Source organism: Gadus macrocephalus, chromosome 11 (assembly GCF_031168955.1).
Source record: "Gadus macrocephalus chromosome 11, ASM3116895v1".
Taxonomy (NCBI): domain Eukaryota; kingdom Metazoa; phylum Chordata; class Actinopteri; order Gadiformes; family Gadidae; genus Gadus; species Gadus macrocephalus.
Window position 1 is genome coordinate 1,122,251 of NC_082392.1, and position 16,319 is coordinate 1,138,569.

At 53.6% G+C, this 16,319-nt stretch overlaps 1 protein-coding gene across 4 annotated transcripts; it reads right to left on the reverse strand.

Moving 5' to 3' along the window:
* Positions 1-1,016: 1,016 nt before the first annotated feature.
* On the reverse strand, positions 1,017-15,891 carry plekha2 (pleckstrin homology domain containing A2). Of its 4 annotated transcripts, XM_060065676.1 has the most exons (13): positions 15,577-15,891; positions 15,442-15,465; positions 13,294-13,475; positions 12,861-12,917; positions 10,126-10,174; positions 9,902-9,999; positions 7,990-8,121; positions 7,651-7,734; positions 6,666-6,734; positions 6,431-6,501; positions 5,512-5,575; positions 4,208-4,285; positions 1,017-3,077 (listed from the first exon to the last, which is right to left on the reverse strand). In XM_060065676.1, the coding sequence occupies exons 3-13, from the start codon at positions 13,432-13,434 to the stop codon at positions 2,655-2,657; spliced, it is 1,266 nt and encodes a 421-aa protein (XP_059921659.1). In that variant the 5' UTR covers positions 13,435-13,475; positions 15,442-15,465; positions 15,577-15,891; the 3' UTR covers positions 1,017-2,654. The 4 variants fall into 4 exon arrangements, with proteins under 4 accessions (XP_059921659.1, XP_059921658.1, XP_059921657.1 ...); XM_060065675.1 differs by lacking the exon at positions 15,442-15,465 and having other exon boundaries at positions 15,572-15,889; XM_060065674.1 differs by lacking the exon at positions 15,442-15,465 and having other exon boundaries at positions 15,577-15,884.
* Positions 15,892-16,319: the final 428 nt, after the last annotated feature.

A 16,319-nucleotide genomic window follows, 5' to 3' on the forward strand; every position in this document is an offset into this window, starting at 1 on the left:
TTCTCTAACCTTTGAGGCCAAGGGGCAGGCCAGCACAACAGAGAAGCGTTCATGTGGGAATATTAACATTCAGGAGCCCTGAGAGGACCGCGTCACTCAGGCATCACTCGGAGCGGTTCTTCATACGCGACCTTTAGGTCCACAGCACGCAGCTTTAAGTTGAACTGTTTCTAAAGGAAAGAGAGAAGCCCAACACTGGAAAAGGCCTTCTGCAATTGGCGCCCTTATCTAAAAAAAACATGAACATATAAGGATTCAACTGTTAAAGCCTAGGAGATCGTGCTGGTCTGATGGAATGAAGCCTATGAGTTTTTTGCCTAATTCCCCACAATGCATAGGAATTCTCTTGAATTGGAACCAGATTTACTTGGGTTTTTTTTATCGTGATTTACCCGATTGCTCCGTGCACGAGTGTGTGCGTGGTCTCCTCGCCTCGTTATCAATCAGAAACACAGAACAGTACGAAAACACATCTTCGGCACGCAGCCTGACCTTTCAGACCTGTGGCCCCGGGCCCCTATAGCGCCCCTCCCCCGCCGAGACCTTTAGCTCCAGCCGGGCCTCAGCCACACGGACCCGCGGAGCGGGGAGAGGTCACGGCGCACTTTAAGGCGCTTTGGTGGACATTTGCGTTGTACGTGTGAAAGACCTCGCTTTAACGCATCCCCAACGGGTGTGTTGTGGGGTGGGAGGGGGACACACACACACACACACACACACACACACACACACACACACACACACACACACACACACACACACACACACACACACACACACACACACACACACACACACACACACACACACACACACACACGAATGAGTACATTTAGTACAACATGGAAGCTCCGAAAATTATATACTTTTGGGGGGGGGGGTTAAAAAAAAAGAAATTATGAACGTAATGACATTCTGCCACTAGATGTCATGATTCTTCTGTTTAAACAAGGCGTTTCATGAAAATAACTCATGCCATTCATTTAAAACCTCTCGCAAGAAGCAAAAGTCAAAAACACGACTTAAAAGTACAATTTAATACTCACGGTATTGTGAGTGCCCTTTTAAAAAAAAATCAAATCATGTAACATGACACAACATTAAAGTTTTAAAATGTAAGGCGTACCGTTCAGAGTTTTAAGATTGCAGAACGCTGATGTACTTTAAAAACGAAAGAATGACGCAGCGGGGAAGTGCTGAACCGCAACGTTTACCATGAGAGACGTCTCTCGGAGGCAGAACCACGGGTTGGAGGCTGCCTCTCGGTGTGGATACTTCATTTATCCAGCTATATTTATACATCCAACGTGGTGAAGCCCTCTAACACTGAAGTACTAACGGTACTCTGATGAGACTGTAGTGGCCTACTCTGAAGAGACTTTACTATTCTGTTGAGACTTTATAATGATACTATACTACTCTGATGAGAGTGTAGTACACCCTCTCCCTCTCCTCTCTAAACGTGTTGTCATGAATGCTTTTCATTGTTCGTCCCTGATTATTATTCCTTGGTCTTTTCTCCGACATTATCGGGTGCTGATACAAAAATACAAATAAAAGTACCAATAAAATCTGCTGCGGTGGTTTGAAGCTCGGAGCGTCCGTGGTCAGTGACGTCACACCGGCCTCCATGACAACCAGGCAAACCAAAACATCTCACGTGCAGAACGAGCTCTCGTGCAATGTGGGGGTAGAGAACCACGCAGAGGCAGACGAGTCTTTAGGCTCAGGCCGTACCTTAAGGTATGATCCGGGACCTGTTTGATGCTCCAATTCTCTAACCAATCAGCTTTAGGCTCAGACCGTAGCCTACCGTACCCTAAGGACTGATCCGGGACCTATTTGATGCTCCAATTCTCTAACAAATCAGTAACCTGGTGAGGCTTTAGTTTCTAATAGCATCGCCTCGCCTCAGTTAAGGTAAAAAAAGGGGTGCACACACACACACACACACACACACACACACACACACACACACACACACACACACACACACACACACACACACACACACACACACACACACACACACACACACACACACACCAAAACTAGGGAATTACAATTCTATGTAAATCTCTTATGGCAAACCTTCTTAATCATGATCAATATCATTCAAGTATCCCTCGAAGGTGTGTAGAAACAGACAACATCTCACCCTTTCACAGTCCTGCAAACGAGGAAAGCGCCGTCGTACATCTCCTTGATATTTCCTCTCACAAAACTCACCAGAAAAGAGAAGAAAAGACATGCAGTTGCCCCCGGGCCCCAGCAGGGGGCCACAGTGGGGCCGGTACTAAGGCTGACGTCACAGTGTCAGCGCTACGTCGGGGCGTATTCTTAAAAGGAAAAGAGAAGAAGAAGCCACATTCATCCACGCAAAAACACAAAGATATTATTAACAGCAAAAGTGCGAGGGTCCTGCAGTCCGCACGCCCTGGGGCAGATAGACGGGCCCTGGGGCAGATAGACGGGCCCTGGGGCAGATAGACGGGCCCTGGGGCAGATAGACGGGCCCTGGGGCAGATAGACGGGCCCTGGGGCAGATAGTCCTGTAGCGTGGGGCAGCTAGATAGTCACGCTCGGGGGCAGATAGTCCCTCCGCGGGGCAGACAGTCCTGCCGCGCGGGGCAGACGTCTAGACGTCCAGACGTCTAGACGTCGGTGGTGCGGATGCCGTCCTCGTCCAGGCTGAAGGGGAAGGCGTGGCCGGCGGACGGCTGGGAGCGGTGCCGGCGCCGCCCGCTGGACCACGCCCGGGAGAAGACCCCCCCCTCGGGCGGGGCCGGGGGGGCGTCGGCCGGGCCGGGGGGGGGCGGGGCGGCGGAGAGGGAGTTGGAGGAGGAGGAGGAGGAGGAGTTGGAGGAGGAGGAGAGGGAGGGCCCGACCGTCAGGGGGCCGAAGGGGCCCGGCCCCTCGTCGGGGTCCAGGGCGGGGGCCCCTCGCTTGGGCAGCGGGGTCCAGGGCTGCCAGCCGGGGGCCACGGAGCAGGACTTCATGAGCTGGGGCCTCCAGTCCACCGGGGGAGGGCCCTGGGCGCTGCGGTACAGGGAGGAGCCGCGCTGGAAGGGGGGGCCCTGGGGAGGAGGGGGAGAGGGAGGAGGGGGAGAGAGGAGGGGGAGAGAGGAGGAGTGAGGGAGGAGGGGGAGAGAGGAGGAGGGGGAGAGAGAGAGGAGGAGAGAGGGAGGAGGGGGAGAGAGGAGGGGGAGAGAGGAGGAGGGGGAGAGAGGAGGGGGAGAGAGGAGGAGGGGGAGAGAGGAGGAGTGAGGGAGGAGGGGGAGAGAGGGAGGAGGGGGAGAGAGGGAGGAGGGGGGAGGAGGGGGAGAGAGGGAGGAGGGGGAGAGGAGGGGGAGAGGGAGGAGGGGGAGAGAGGAGGAGGAGGAGAGAGGAGGGGGAGAGAGGGAGGAGGGGGAGAGGGGGGAGGAGAGAGGGAGGAGGGGGAGAGAGGAGGAGGGGGAGAGAGGAGGGGGAGAGAGAGAGGAGGAGGGGAGAGGGAGGAGGGGGAGAGAGGAGGGAGGGGGAGAGGGGAGGGAGGGGGAGAGAGGAGGAGGGGGAGAGAGGAGGAGGGGGAGAGAGGAGGAGGGGGAGAGAGGAGGGGGAGAGAGGAGGAGAGAGGGAGGAGGGGGAGAGAGGGAGGAGGGGGAGAGGGGGGGAGAGAGGGAGGAGGGGGAGAGGGGGGAGGAGAGAGGGAGAGGGAGGGAGGAGAGAGGGAGGAGGGGGAGAGAGGGAGGAGGGGGAGAGAGGGAGGAGGAGAGAGAGGGATGAGTAGGGAGGAGGGGGAGAGCGGGAGGAGGGGGAGAGGGAGGAGGAGAGAGAGGGAGGTGGAGGGAGGGAGGAGGAGGGAGGAGGGGGAGAGAGTGAGGAGGAGGGGAGAGAGGGAGGAGGGGGAGAGAGGGAGGAGGAGGGGAGAGAGGGAGGAGGAGGGGGAGAGAGGGAGGAGGAGGGGAGAGAGGGAGGAGGGGGAGAGAGGGAGGAGGGGGAGAGGGAGGTGGAGGGGAGAGAGGGAGGAGGAGGGGAGAGAGGGAGCATGAAGGTCTGAGACACGACAACGTCAACGTTAACAGAACTGTGTGCAGCGTTGTGTAGTTAAAGACAACCGCTTCCTAATTGGAAGTTAAATTGGGATTGCAGGCGGCCATTTTTAACCCATCAGACAGCGTAGCCTAGCTTAGCGTAGCCTAGCGTAGCGTAGCGTAGCGTAGCCTACCTGAGCGGGGCCCCTGAAGCCCAGGATCTTCCCCTCAATGTCCCGGATCCAGCCCCTCATCTCCTCCGGGGAGTCCGTCTGAGGGCAGAGGAACCAGAGGCATGAGTTGCAGCAGACACACCCAGACACACACGCGCACACACGCACGCACGCACACACACGCACACACACACACGCACACACACACACACACACACACACACTGTCCTTATCCGTCACCACACACACGCACGCAGGCAAGCATGCACGCACGCACACACACGCGCGCAGACACACACCCAGACACACGCACACATTGTCCTTATCTGTCCCCACACAAACACACACACTTTCACGCACGCACACACACAAGCGCAGACACGCACTGTCCTCATCTGACCCTAGACACACACACATGCACGCACGCACGCAGACACATAAACACGCAGACACACACCGTCCTCATCTGACCCCAGCTATCCCCATCATCTAACCTCTTTCCACTGGTGAGCCCGAACGCACACAGACACACACACACACACACACACACACACACACACACACACACACACACACACACACGTGCATGCACACACGCAGAAAACAATCACATGCAGACACACAAGATAACACACACACAAACAGTTAAACAGACAAAAAAACACACACACACACACTCAAGACACACATGCACGCACAAACACTCAGACACACACCCCCCCACAGCCCCCCCTCTTCCCTGTCTAACCTCAGTCAGCTGCTTGCCCGAGGGAAACAGAGGATGTTATTGTTGTCATGGTAACAGATGGTTTCTTGGCCGAATGCAACCCTTTTATTCAACTAAAAATAGTCGCGAGGCCACTTATTAGAATGTTCTTGTATATTAATAGGGAGAGAAATATATCTAAATAGGTCACGCACAATACTGACACTTTTCTACACTGTTTCTACACAGCGTCCCGCAGAAAGAACAGAAAAACCTTTGACCCCTTCTCCAACCTTCCTAAACAATAACCTTAACGGAAACTATTTGGGACTTGATGTTTTCCTTTTGAGGACAGGAGACGGAAAGTGGAACGAATATCTAAAGCCGACAAGATGAGAATTCCTCTTCAGACGGAGGTGGAGAGGCTGAGGGAGCACGGGTGTTGCAGTCCAACGGGGGGGGTGGAGGGTACAGGCAGAGCGGTGATATACCCTGGAGGGTGGGGGGTGGAGGGTACAGGCAGTGTGGTGATATACCCTGGAGGGTGGGGGGTGGAGGGTACAGGCAGTGTGGTGATATACCCTGGAGGGTGGGGGGTGGAGGGGGGGGGGGGGGATACCTGCACGTAGAAGACCCTGCTGCTGGTGATGATCTCAAACAGGTTGTCCCTCAGCAGAAGATCCCTGCAAACAGCCAGAGTCACATGATCAGGCTCCTGGGATAACCCCCACAGCGGAGGAGAGGACGGAGACACAGACAGACCCCAAGAGAGACCAGAGTGGAACACAGACAGACCCCAAGAGAGACCAGAGTGGAACACAGACAGACCCCAAGAGAGACCAGAGTGGAACACAGACAGACCCCAAGAGAGACCAGAGTGGAACACAGACAGACCCCAAGAGAGACCAGAGTGGAACACAGACAGACCCCAAGAGAGACCAGAGTGGAACACAGACAGACCCCAAGAGAGACCAGAGTGGAACACAGACAGACCCGAGGGGTTAGAAGAGAGACCGTAAACACACGCAGAGACAGAGAGGAAACTAGAGATGGGGGAGACAGTCAAAGATACAGTCAGACAGACAGACAGACAGACAGACAGACAGACAGACAGACAGACAGACAGACATAGAGAGACAGACAGACAGACAGACAGTCAAAGATACAGTCAGACAGACAGACAGACAGACATAGAGAGACAGACAGACAGACAGACAGACAGACAGACAGTCAAAGATACAGTCAGACAGACAGACAGACAGACAGACATAGAGAGACAGACAGACAGACAGACAGACAGACAGTCAAAGATACAGTCAGACAGACAGACAGACAGTCAAAGATACAGTCAGACAGACAGACAGACAGACAGACAGTCAAAGATACAGTCAGTCAGACAGACAGACAGACAGACAGACAGACAGACAGACAGACAGACAGACAGTCAAAGATACAGTCAGACAGACAGACAGACAGACAGACAGACAGACAGACAGACAGACAGACAGACAGACGGGGGCTCCAGGTGGAGGACTGACCCAGATTTGACCAGACATTCGTGGACCTTCTGAACATCCCTCAGCTGAATGGCTCTGAGCGGCTCCTTGTCCTGACACACACACACACACACACACACACACACACACACACACACACACACACACACACACACACACACACACACACACACACACACACACAGACACACACATGAACCACAGCCACGGCGCGCTCCCATTGCGGTGGAGAGTCCTGCAGTGTGTGTGACCTCACCGTCTCACACTTGTAGTAACTGACAGCGCTGTCGTCCAGGGTGAAGAACCGGCGCTTCCAGCTCTTCCTCTGCTCTCACACACACACACACACACACACACACACACACACACACACACACACACACACACACACACACACACACACACACACACACACACACACACACACACACACACACACACACACACACACACTGGTGGAGGTTCATTGACACTATGTCACGTTTATTCCTGACTTTTTCAGAACTGTCTGTTTTTCTACAAGTCTCGAATGTGAGGCCCTGGATTGGCTGCGCTTGCATGTCAATCAAGACCTCTTACTGACAGGTAGGCGGTTCTTGTCACAGTGGATCAGAGCTGCGGCCAGACTTTCCGTTCGGAAAGACTGTGGGAGACTAGGAGGGAGACGTCAGGAATAAACCACATCTCCCATCTCCTCTCGTACCACAGGGACCAGCAGGAGGAGATATTGGTCACTTCATCGCTACAATGTTGGGTTTTATTGACCTAATCAGTAATCAGCTGAAGTCATGATATTAATCTGCGGCACTTTGAGCATATGGTGTTTGCGTTGTCAAGGAAACCGATGTTGTTTATGTTGGATTTGTGGGCTGGTAACGGGAAGGTTGCTAGTTCAAACCCCGGCTGTTTCTATCACGAGTGAGTGAGAGCTGGAGTGCCGAGGTGTCCCTGAGCAGGGCACCTCCCCCTGACCAGCTGGCCGTCGCCTTGCGTGGCACCGACGCGGTGTGTGAATGTGAATGAAGGCAGTATTGTAAAGCGCTTCGAGTGGCCACTGGTTAGAATAGCGCTGCATAAATGCAGTCCATTCGTTTATTTGTAGCACATTGATTCAGAACTGTTAAAAGGCAGAGGTGACCCTCGGAGCCCGCCTACTGACCAATCAGGACCCAGCAGTGAACCACATGACTCCCGTGGTGCCGTGGACAGTTCAGGAGAGCTGATGTGTCGGGGTTACTCACCACGTTGCCCTGTTTGACGCAGTATCCACACCTCAGAACACCTGGCCTGTTCCCCCTCCGCCCGTCCCCCTCCTCCCCCTCATTCTGGAACACATCATCGTCATCATCATCCAACTCCTCTTCGTCATCAACATCATCATCATCAAACTCCTCATCGTCAAAAATGCAATTATTACTTTAAGAACTTTGTTTTGCTTCTCTTAGTAATTGAGACACAACTCAATTACACACACACACACACACACACACACACACACACACACACACACACACACACACACACACACACACACACACACACACACACACACACACACACACACACACACACACACACACCTGAATGGGGGTGTGCACGACCACCCCCCCTATGATCTCCGTCTTGTAGGCTTGCTGTCTCTTGCCGGCGTGGGGGTCTCTGACCACGGCGCTGACCTCTGACCCCAGGGGCAGCAGACCTCCCTTGGGGACCTTTGACCCCAAACACGGCCGGGGAAGGAGCAGAAAGTGAAGATCTCAAGCAATAACAAAACCATAATGATAGTAATGACAGATTAGTAATACTATAGTGTCTTTCGATAACCCTGAGGGCCCTTGACGGGGACGGGAGAATCCAAAACAGGAACAGGATACCAACACGCGACTGGAAGAGTCCAACTGCACAGCTCACAGGGGTCAGCAGCCTTCCGATTGGCTGATGGACCCAGCATGGCTGAGCTCAGCACTTTTTTTATACGTTTATCTATTTTTACTTTGGCCTACCATCCTGTATGTAACGAGTACAGTAGCAGTTAGCACCCTGACTAGGTTGACCGAACGATGAGAGCTGATTGGCTCAGTGTAGCAACAACAAGAGTTCAATCCGAGTTGGTGCGACCCGACAGTGTACTGCTGTCGTCTGAGACCTGAGCACACAGAGATGGGTTCAGACATGTTGATCATGCAGCTAACAAGTACATCCCTGGTTTCATTCAGTTAAGAGATTAACCTCCATTCAACTTGAAACAGCCCAAACTTCTAAGACTTCCCTGCAAGCGATCGAAGGGGGCGTAGACGGCTTTATAATCAACTTCAGGATCACATAGATAGACTTTACTCTGGCCTGTAAAGGTGCTTCTTCTTCTCCAGATAAAATCTGCTCTGAGCTAGCATTCTAGCCCTCTTTCTCACGGGATTGTGAGCTGTTCTGCGGTGTCTTCCCTTCTGAGGGTTTCTTATCTTCGTGTCGTAACTCACCGATGACTCATGGAAGCAGGCTGACCTGACAGAGTTGAGCTGACACTCAGGCCCGTTTGTTGTGGTTTGACTGAGTAGCCTACAGCCCGAAACCCCGGAAGGTGAACTCGTGTACTGTAACTCACTGCACCAGAAGCCCTTTAGTGCAAGTTAGCCTCCCCTACCGACACTTTATTAAACTATATATTAGTTCAATTCTCGTTTCCTCCGACCCATTTAGCTTAAGGAGTGCCTAGTCACTCATAAAACAGGATCATCATCACAACATGATCTCTGAGTCCCAACTCGGGTCTCTCAAGGGGAAGTGAGAAACGAGTGAGAGAGCGAGTTAGAGAGCCAGTAAGCAGCTTTTCTTCCTGTGTCACAGTGTGCAGGTGAAGAGGGGGGGGGGGTTCATGTGCAACACTGAAACAACACTAAGACATCTGGGGACAGCCTGAACATGGAATCCACGCACCACTGAACGCACACACACACACACAGACAGACACACACACACAGCCATGTGAACGTGGGGTGGTTGTCATGTCGAGACCTACATGATCAGACCGCACTGAACCCATTCAGAGAAGGAAAGCAGGACGGGAATAACCTAATAAGAATGGAGATTCCCGGCTTGAGGCTGGTTATGATCGCTGTATTACAGCAGCTCTTTGATGGCTTATTAGGATTTTATATTCTTTTCAGCATGTGTGTGCGTGTGTGTGTGTTTATCAGTTTATGATTATCAGTTTATGTTTATCAGCGTGTGTGTGAGTGTGTACATGTGTGTAAATAATAATGTGTGTGTTTGTGTGAATGAATACCAGTGTGTGTCCGTGTGCTTTAATGTGTGTCCTTGTGCGTGTGTGCATACATGAGTGTGTCAGTGTGTGTGTATGTGTACATGTGCGAATGTGTGCGTGTGTGCGTGCGTGCGTGCGTGCGTGCGTGCGTGCGTGTGCGTGCGTGCGTGTGCGTGCATGTGCGTGTGCGTGTGTGCGTGTGCGTGCGTGTGTGCGTGTGCGCGCCTCACGGTGATCTTGCTGGCCTGGTTCAGGGCGACCACCCAGTCCTTCATGTCCACCGCGTCGTTGGCCTGGAGGAAGTAGCGGCGGGAGACGGCGTTGATGACTGCGGAGGTCAGATATATCGGGCCGGTTCTCAGCGTTATTCCAGTGAGCACCAGTCGGGCGTCATGCGTCACCGCCGAGGCATGACTACGTTTCCACCCGCCAGATAAACCGAAATAAAACTCACCGAAGCAGAACTCCGTCTTCGGCTTCTGCTTCAGCGAAGCTTCGTTCACCTGGGGAGAGAGGAGGGAGGGGAGGGAGGGAGGGAGGGAGGGGAGGGAGGGGAGGGAGAGGAGGGAGGGGAGGGAGAGGAGAGGAGGGAGGGGAGGGAGGGGAGAGGAGGGAGGGGAGGGAGGGGAGGGAGAGGAGGGAGGGAGGGGAGAGGAGGGAGGGGAGGGAGGGAGGGGAGGGAGAGGAGGGAGAGGAGGGAGGGAGGGAGGGGAGGGAGAGGAGGGAGAGGAGGGAGGGGAGGGAGAGGAGGGAGGGGAGAGGAGGGAGGGAGGGAGGGAGGGGAGGGAGGGGAGGGAGAGGAGGGAGGAGGGAGAGGAGGGAGGGAGGGGAGGGAGAGGAGGGAGGGGAGGGAGAGGAGGGAGGGAGAGGAGGGAGGGGAGGGAGGGGAGAGAGGAGGGAGAGGAGGGAGGGGAGGGAGGGAGAGGAGGGAGAGGAGGGAGGGAGGGGAGGGAGGGAGGGGAGGGAGAGGAGGGAGAGGAGGGAGGGGAGGGAGGGGAGGGAGGGGAGAGGAGGGAGAGGAGGGAGAGGAGGGAGAGAGGGGAGGGAGAGGAGGGAGAGGAGGGAGGGAGGGAGGGGAGGGAGGGAGGGGAGGGAGGGAGGGAGGGGAGGGAGGGGAGGGCAGGTTCAGAGGACGTCAAGCGGTCTCTCATCACCTGCCCAGGGCGGCGCCTGATTGGCTGTCAGCACATTCAGTCGTTATCTGTGAGGAGCAACGTGGACATCCACCCTAACCCTCCCCCCTCTGAGACCCTCCCCCCTCTGAGACCCTCCCCCCTCTGAGACCCCCCCCAATCTGAGACCCCCCTCACTCTGAGACCCTCCCCCCTCTGAGACCCTCCCCACTCTGAGACCCCCCCCACTCTGAGACCCTCCCCCCTCTGAGACCCTCCCCACTCTGAGACCCTCCCCCCTCTGAGACCCCCCCCAATCTGAGACCCTCCCCCCTCTGAGACCCCCCCCCACTCTGAGACCCTCCCCCCTCTGAGACCCCCCCCACTCTGAGACCCCCCCCACTCTGAGACCCTCCCCCCTCTGAGACCCCCCCCACTCTGAGACCCTCCCCCCTCTGAGACCACCCCCAATCTGAGACCCTCCCCCCTCTGAGACCCCCCCCAATCTGAGACCCTCCCCCCTCTGAGACCCCCCCCACTCTGAGACCCTCCCCACTCTGAGACCCCCCCCAATCTGAGACCCTCCCCACTCTGAGACCCCCCCCACTCTGAGACCCTCCCCACTCTGAGCGCGGGCAGAGCGGACATGAGCTCCAGCTCTGAGCTCACCGAGGGGATGACACTCCCACTAGACTGGGACTGGGACTGGGACTGGGACTGGGACTGGGACTGGGACTGGGACTGGGACTGGGACTGGGACTGGGACTGGGACTGGGGCCAGACTACATGGCCCAGCCCGAACTAATGCTGCGTTCCAGGGACACCTTTCAGCTCGTAACTTACGACTTGAAGTCAGGACTCAGGATTTGGCAGGGTTCAAGGCAAGTCACGACCAGGGGACGACCCCTTCTGCGGCTCTGTGGGCTACACTACGAACCTCGATTAGCTGGTTAGCGAGATTTGTTGCGCTCAAAGCCAGGGTATGCTGGGACACAAAAGTGGCTCTGTTTTAGCGTCGCTGTATCACCACAGTGTCTATTGCTGTCAACCTAACCTGTCCCGGAGCAGTTGGCCTACTGACCAATCAATTATCTACAAAAACAAAGTTATCTCAGGTGTAATGAATTCATGATTTTATAGATAGAGGCCGCCATTGTTGTTTATGTTTGGTTGACGTCAAAAACTTTGACTAGGAGTACATCGATCTGGTACGAGTTCAAGGGTAGTGAGTTACGGGTTTGACTGCCGTTGCAGGGGACTTTCATGAGTAGAAGGTTGTGAAAACACGAGTTATGAGTTGCCTGGAACGCGCCATACCACACCCCAGATCCAGTGATTCAGGAGGCCTTTAACTTCTACCAATCAGACGGAACGCCCAGGACAGTCGGGGAATGAAGTCCTGCACTTCCTGCTGTGAAGAACCGAATGCTCCCGTGGGAGATACAGAACTGAACCGAGAGCAAGGACAAAGTAGTAGATACAGAAAATTTGAAACACGCATGTAGTGCGATGTTAATATTATTGCACGATAATGAAAAGCCAACGTCTCCTCGACCTCGTGACACCCTGATCCCAGCTCTTGGCCATCGCTCAAACTGGTCGTGAGAGAGAGACTGAATAAGTGGGCGAGATCAAAAGGAGAACCACCATCACGTTCCCCGGCCCGCCTGCTGCTCCACTGTCCCTAACCCCGATTCAGGCGCGCTCCTGACGTAGAACGCGCTCCTGACGTAGAACGCGCTCCTGACGTAGAACGCGCTCCTGAGGTAGAACGCGCTCATGACGTAGAACGCGCTCCTGACGTAGAACGCGCTCCTGACGTAGAACGTGCTCCTGAGGTAGAACGGACTCATGACGTAGAACGTGCTCCTGACGTAGAAAGGACTCATGACGTAGAACGTGCTCCTGACGTCAGGCGGGACCCCAGACATAATCATAGGGGCCTCCCGTCAGTGGCTGTGGGAAACGAGGGAATCCTCTATTTTCGTCTGGTTTTCCCACGTGTAAGAAGGCGTGCGTATACCCGCTCATTTGGGTGGAGGAAGGGTGGAGGAAGGGTTCTAGAGGAGAGCTTTACCTTGGAGATGTAGGTGAGCTTCAGGCTGCCGACGGAGCACGCCCCGCTCGGCAGATTCTACACACAAAAACACAAACACCCGTTGGTCCGAGAGTCCAAGGTCAAACGATCCCATTGGTCAATTTCACTTCCTCTTTTCTGTTTATGTCAGTGTGTCGCCGTAGGTCATGAGTGTACACGTGTGGACACGTGTGTGTATATGTGTTTAAATGTGTGTATGTGTATGTGCTTGTGTGTGTGTGTATTTAGGTGTGTGCATGTGATTGTCTGTGTACACATGTGTGTATATGTTTATGAACGTGTGTACACGTGTGTGTATATGTGTGTTTATCTGTGTATGCGGGTATGCCTTTATGCGTGTACGACATATGTATGTATATGTGTATGTGTATGTGTATGTGTGTGTGTGTGTGTGTGTGTGTGTGTGCAGCACCTGGGGGTTGTCCATGTACCAAAGCAGGACATTGCTCTGCGTGTCCAGGATGAAGTATCTTCTGAGGAACCGGCTGCTGTTCTCCTTCTCCTCCAGGTCCAGGAAGCCACAGACCCGGTTCAGCCGGTCCACGTACGGCATGCTGCTGCTGCTGCTGCTGCTGCTGCTGCTAGGGCCGATCACTGCGGGCCCCAGAGACACAGGCAGGGGACTCAGGCCGGGGCTCACTGACAGACACCCGATACACCCCGATCCGCCCGGTCTCCAGCCTTCAGAGTCGTGTACACGATACGATATACGTGATGTGCACCATACGCTCACCACCACCCTTACTCTGTCACTCACACGCGCATGCACCAACGAGCACGCACAATCACATACTCATGCACACACACGCGCACGCACGCACACCCATGCAGTAATGCACCCTGCACACACTCATGCACACACACATACAATCAGACACACTAATGCACCCAAACACACACACAGACACACAAGCATGCATACGCACGCACACACACACACAGACTTGCACACTCATGCATACTCGCACGCAGGCGGGTGAAAGCGAAAGCGAGAGGAGCTCAGCAGTTTTTCGTGTGACGTGAAGGAGGCAGCCCCCGCGGCAGAGACGGCTCTCCACCACACACACAAATTACAGAGTAACTCCTCCAGTTCTGCACACACACACATTCTACCATCCAGAGGGGGGGGGGGGGGGGGCCAACGGAAAGAGAGAGGGAAATGAAAAGAGACAGAGAGAAAGACAGACAGACAGACAGACAGAGTCAGAGAGATACAGAAAGAGATTGAGAGAGAGATACAAAGATAAAGAGAGACAAAGAGAGAGATTGGATTCAGAGAGAGAGAGAGATGGAGAGAGATGGAGAGAGACACAGAGAGAGACAGAAAGAGAGACAGAGGGCCAGAGAGAGAGTGGGAGAGACTAGGGGAGTTGATGGTGGGACGCATTGATTGCTTCGATGCGGGCTGTGAATCACTGGTTCAGGGTCTGATTCCTCACGGACTGATACACAGACGGTCATTGTATGAGTTCAGGTATGCCTCAACCTCAACTCATTGGATACTTTGAAAGACCGTGCTATCTACACGAGACATCTGACCTACATAGAAACGCTTTGTCCACCATGGTTGACAAGTACACATATTATGGCGATGGGATTATCCCAAACTCTTAAAGTCACAGACACCTCCCTCTATCACACCCAGCGCCCCTCCCATTGGTCAAGCTCCCGTCCACCTGGTGCCTCCCGTCCAACCACGGCACAGACCTCCCAGTACGAACCAGTCTACCACCAGTCAGACCTCCCAGATAACCCTCCTCCACAATGGGACAATGTGCTCGGACGCATCTCAGCCCATCTCAATGTGAATGTGAATTGGGTGTCAGATCTCATAGCACGCGGTGCACAATGTGAATTGGGTGTCAGATCTCATAGCACGCGGTGCACAATGTGAATTGGGTGTCAGATCTCATAGCACTTGGTGCACAATGTGAATTGGGTGTCGATCAGAGCATCAGAACTCAGCACAAAGTAAAGTCCTGTCAGAAGTCTCAGAAGACGAACAGATTCTTTGTTTCCGGAGTCTTGTGTACTTTATTTATTAACATTAATGATCAAATTAGTTAAATACTTTGAGCCGTCGTCCACTAGATTATAAGGATGTGAAAGATAGTTCCTTATTGGGTAGGGCCTACTCGAAAATGAGGAGACCTTAGTCTTTACACATTAAGCTTATGGTGCTCTGAATGTCTGACTAGACACACACACACACACACACACACACACACACACACACACACACACACACACACACACACACACACACACACACACACACACACACACACACACACACACCCCCCCCCCACACACACACACACACACACACACACACACACAGAGCATGTGAATCGATTCGTTTTGTGGAGGTAAAAACAAATGCATGATGACGTAATTCATTTTATATTTCGGTTTGAGCAGTGTTTGAATGGAACAAATGTGAATGACTTACAATGACGAAGACCTAATAAACTCTTCATAAGGAACCACTGAGATTGATAACATTGTCTAAAAAGCTGACTTAAACAGTTTGCAGAAAAATGACCTATTCAAAAGGTACCTGTCAAACCAGCTGGGAGCGCACCTTTAAGAGAGAGAGAGAGGGAGAGAGAGAGAGAGAGAGAGAGAGAGAGGGAGAGACAGAGACAGATAGAGACAGGCAGTGAGAGCGAGGGAGAGAGATGACTTACCTTACCTTTTAAACGACATTATCCGACACTGTCTGATCGAAGTGTATCCGCGCAGTGGTGACACTTCATTGAAACTTTATCGGAGTGCCAACGATAGCCTTCAATGTCTGACTGGACTGAAGTGAAGCGACCGAATGCCGTCTTTTTCCGGGTTGGACACTTGGTGATTAGAATAAACCGCCCCGGATGTGAGCTGAGCCCCCGGACCTCGTCCTCCTCCTCCACTCCGCCGTCCCTCTGCGACAGAAGAGGAATCCTCTCCCTTCGTTTGTTCGGGTTATTGAACCGCGATGTGGACGTTCACGTTGAACCGATTCAAACACACCGTTTAGCGGCGGGTTCAGAATGATGCACTCACGCACATGCACACGCGCGCGCGCGCACACACACACACACACACACACACACACACACACACACACACACACACACACACACACACACACACACACACACACACACACACACACACACACACGCAGACAAATACACACAGGCAGACAATTATCGCATGGGGAGGCGGATATATTATCACACACTTGTCATAGATGTGACAGGCGTTGACAGAGTCACTATTACACTGCGAAATGACGAAGAGAGGAACGGAGTAGGACAGACTTGTAGTCCACACAGCGTCAACAGTGATACAGTGAAAAACGATTTTTACATTTTTTGACTGTCCGGAATATGTTGCAAGTAGATAAGTGGACACACTTAATAAACAATGATTCAGTAAGTCATTCTCGCC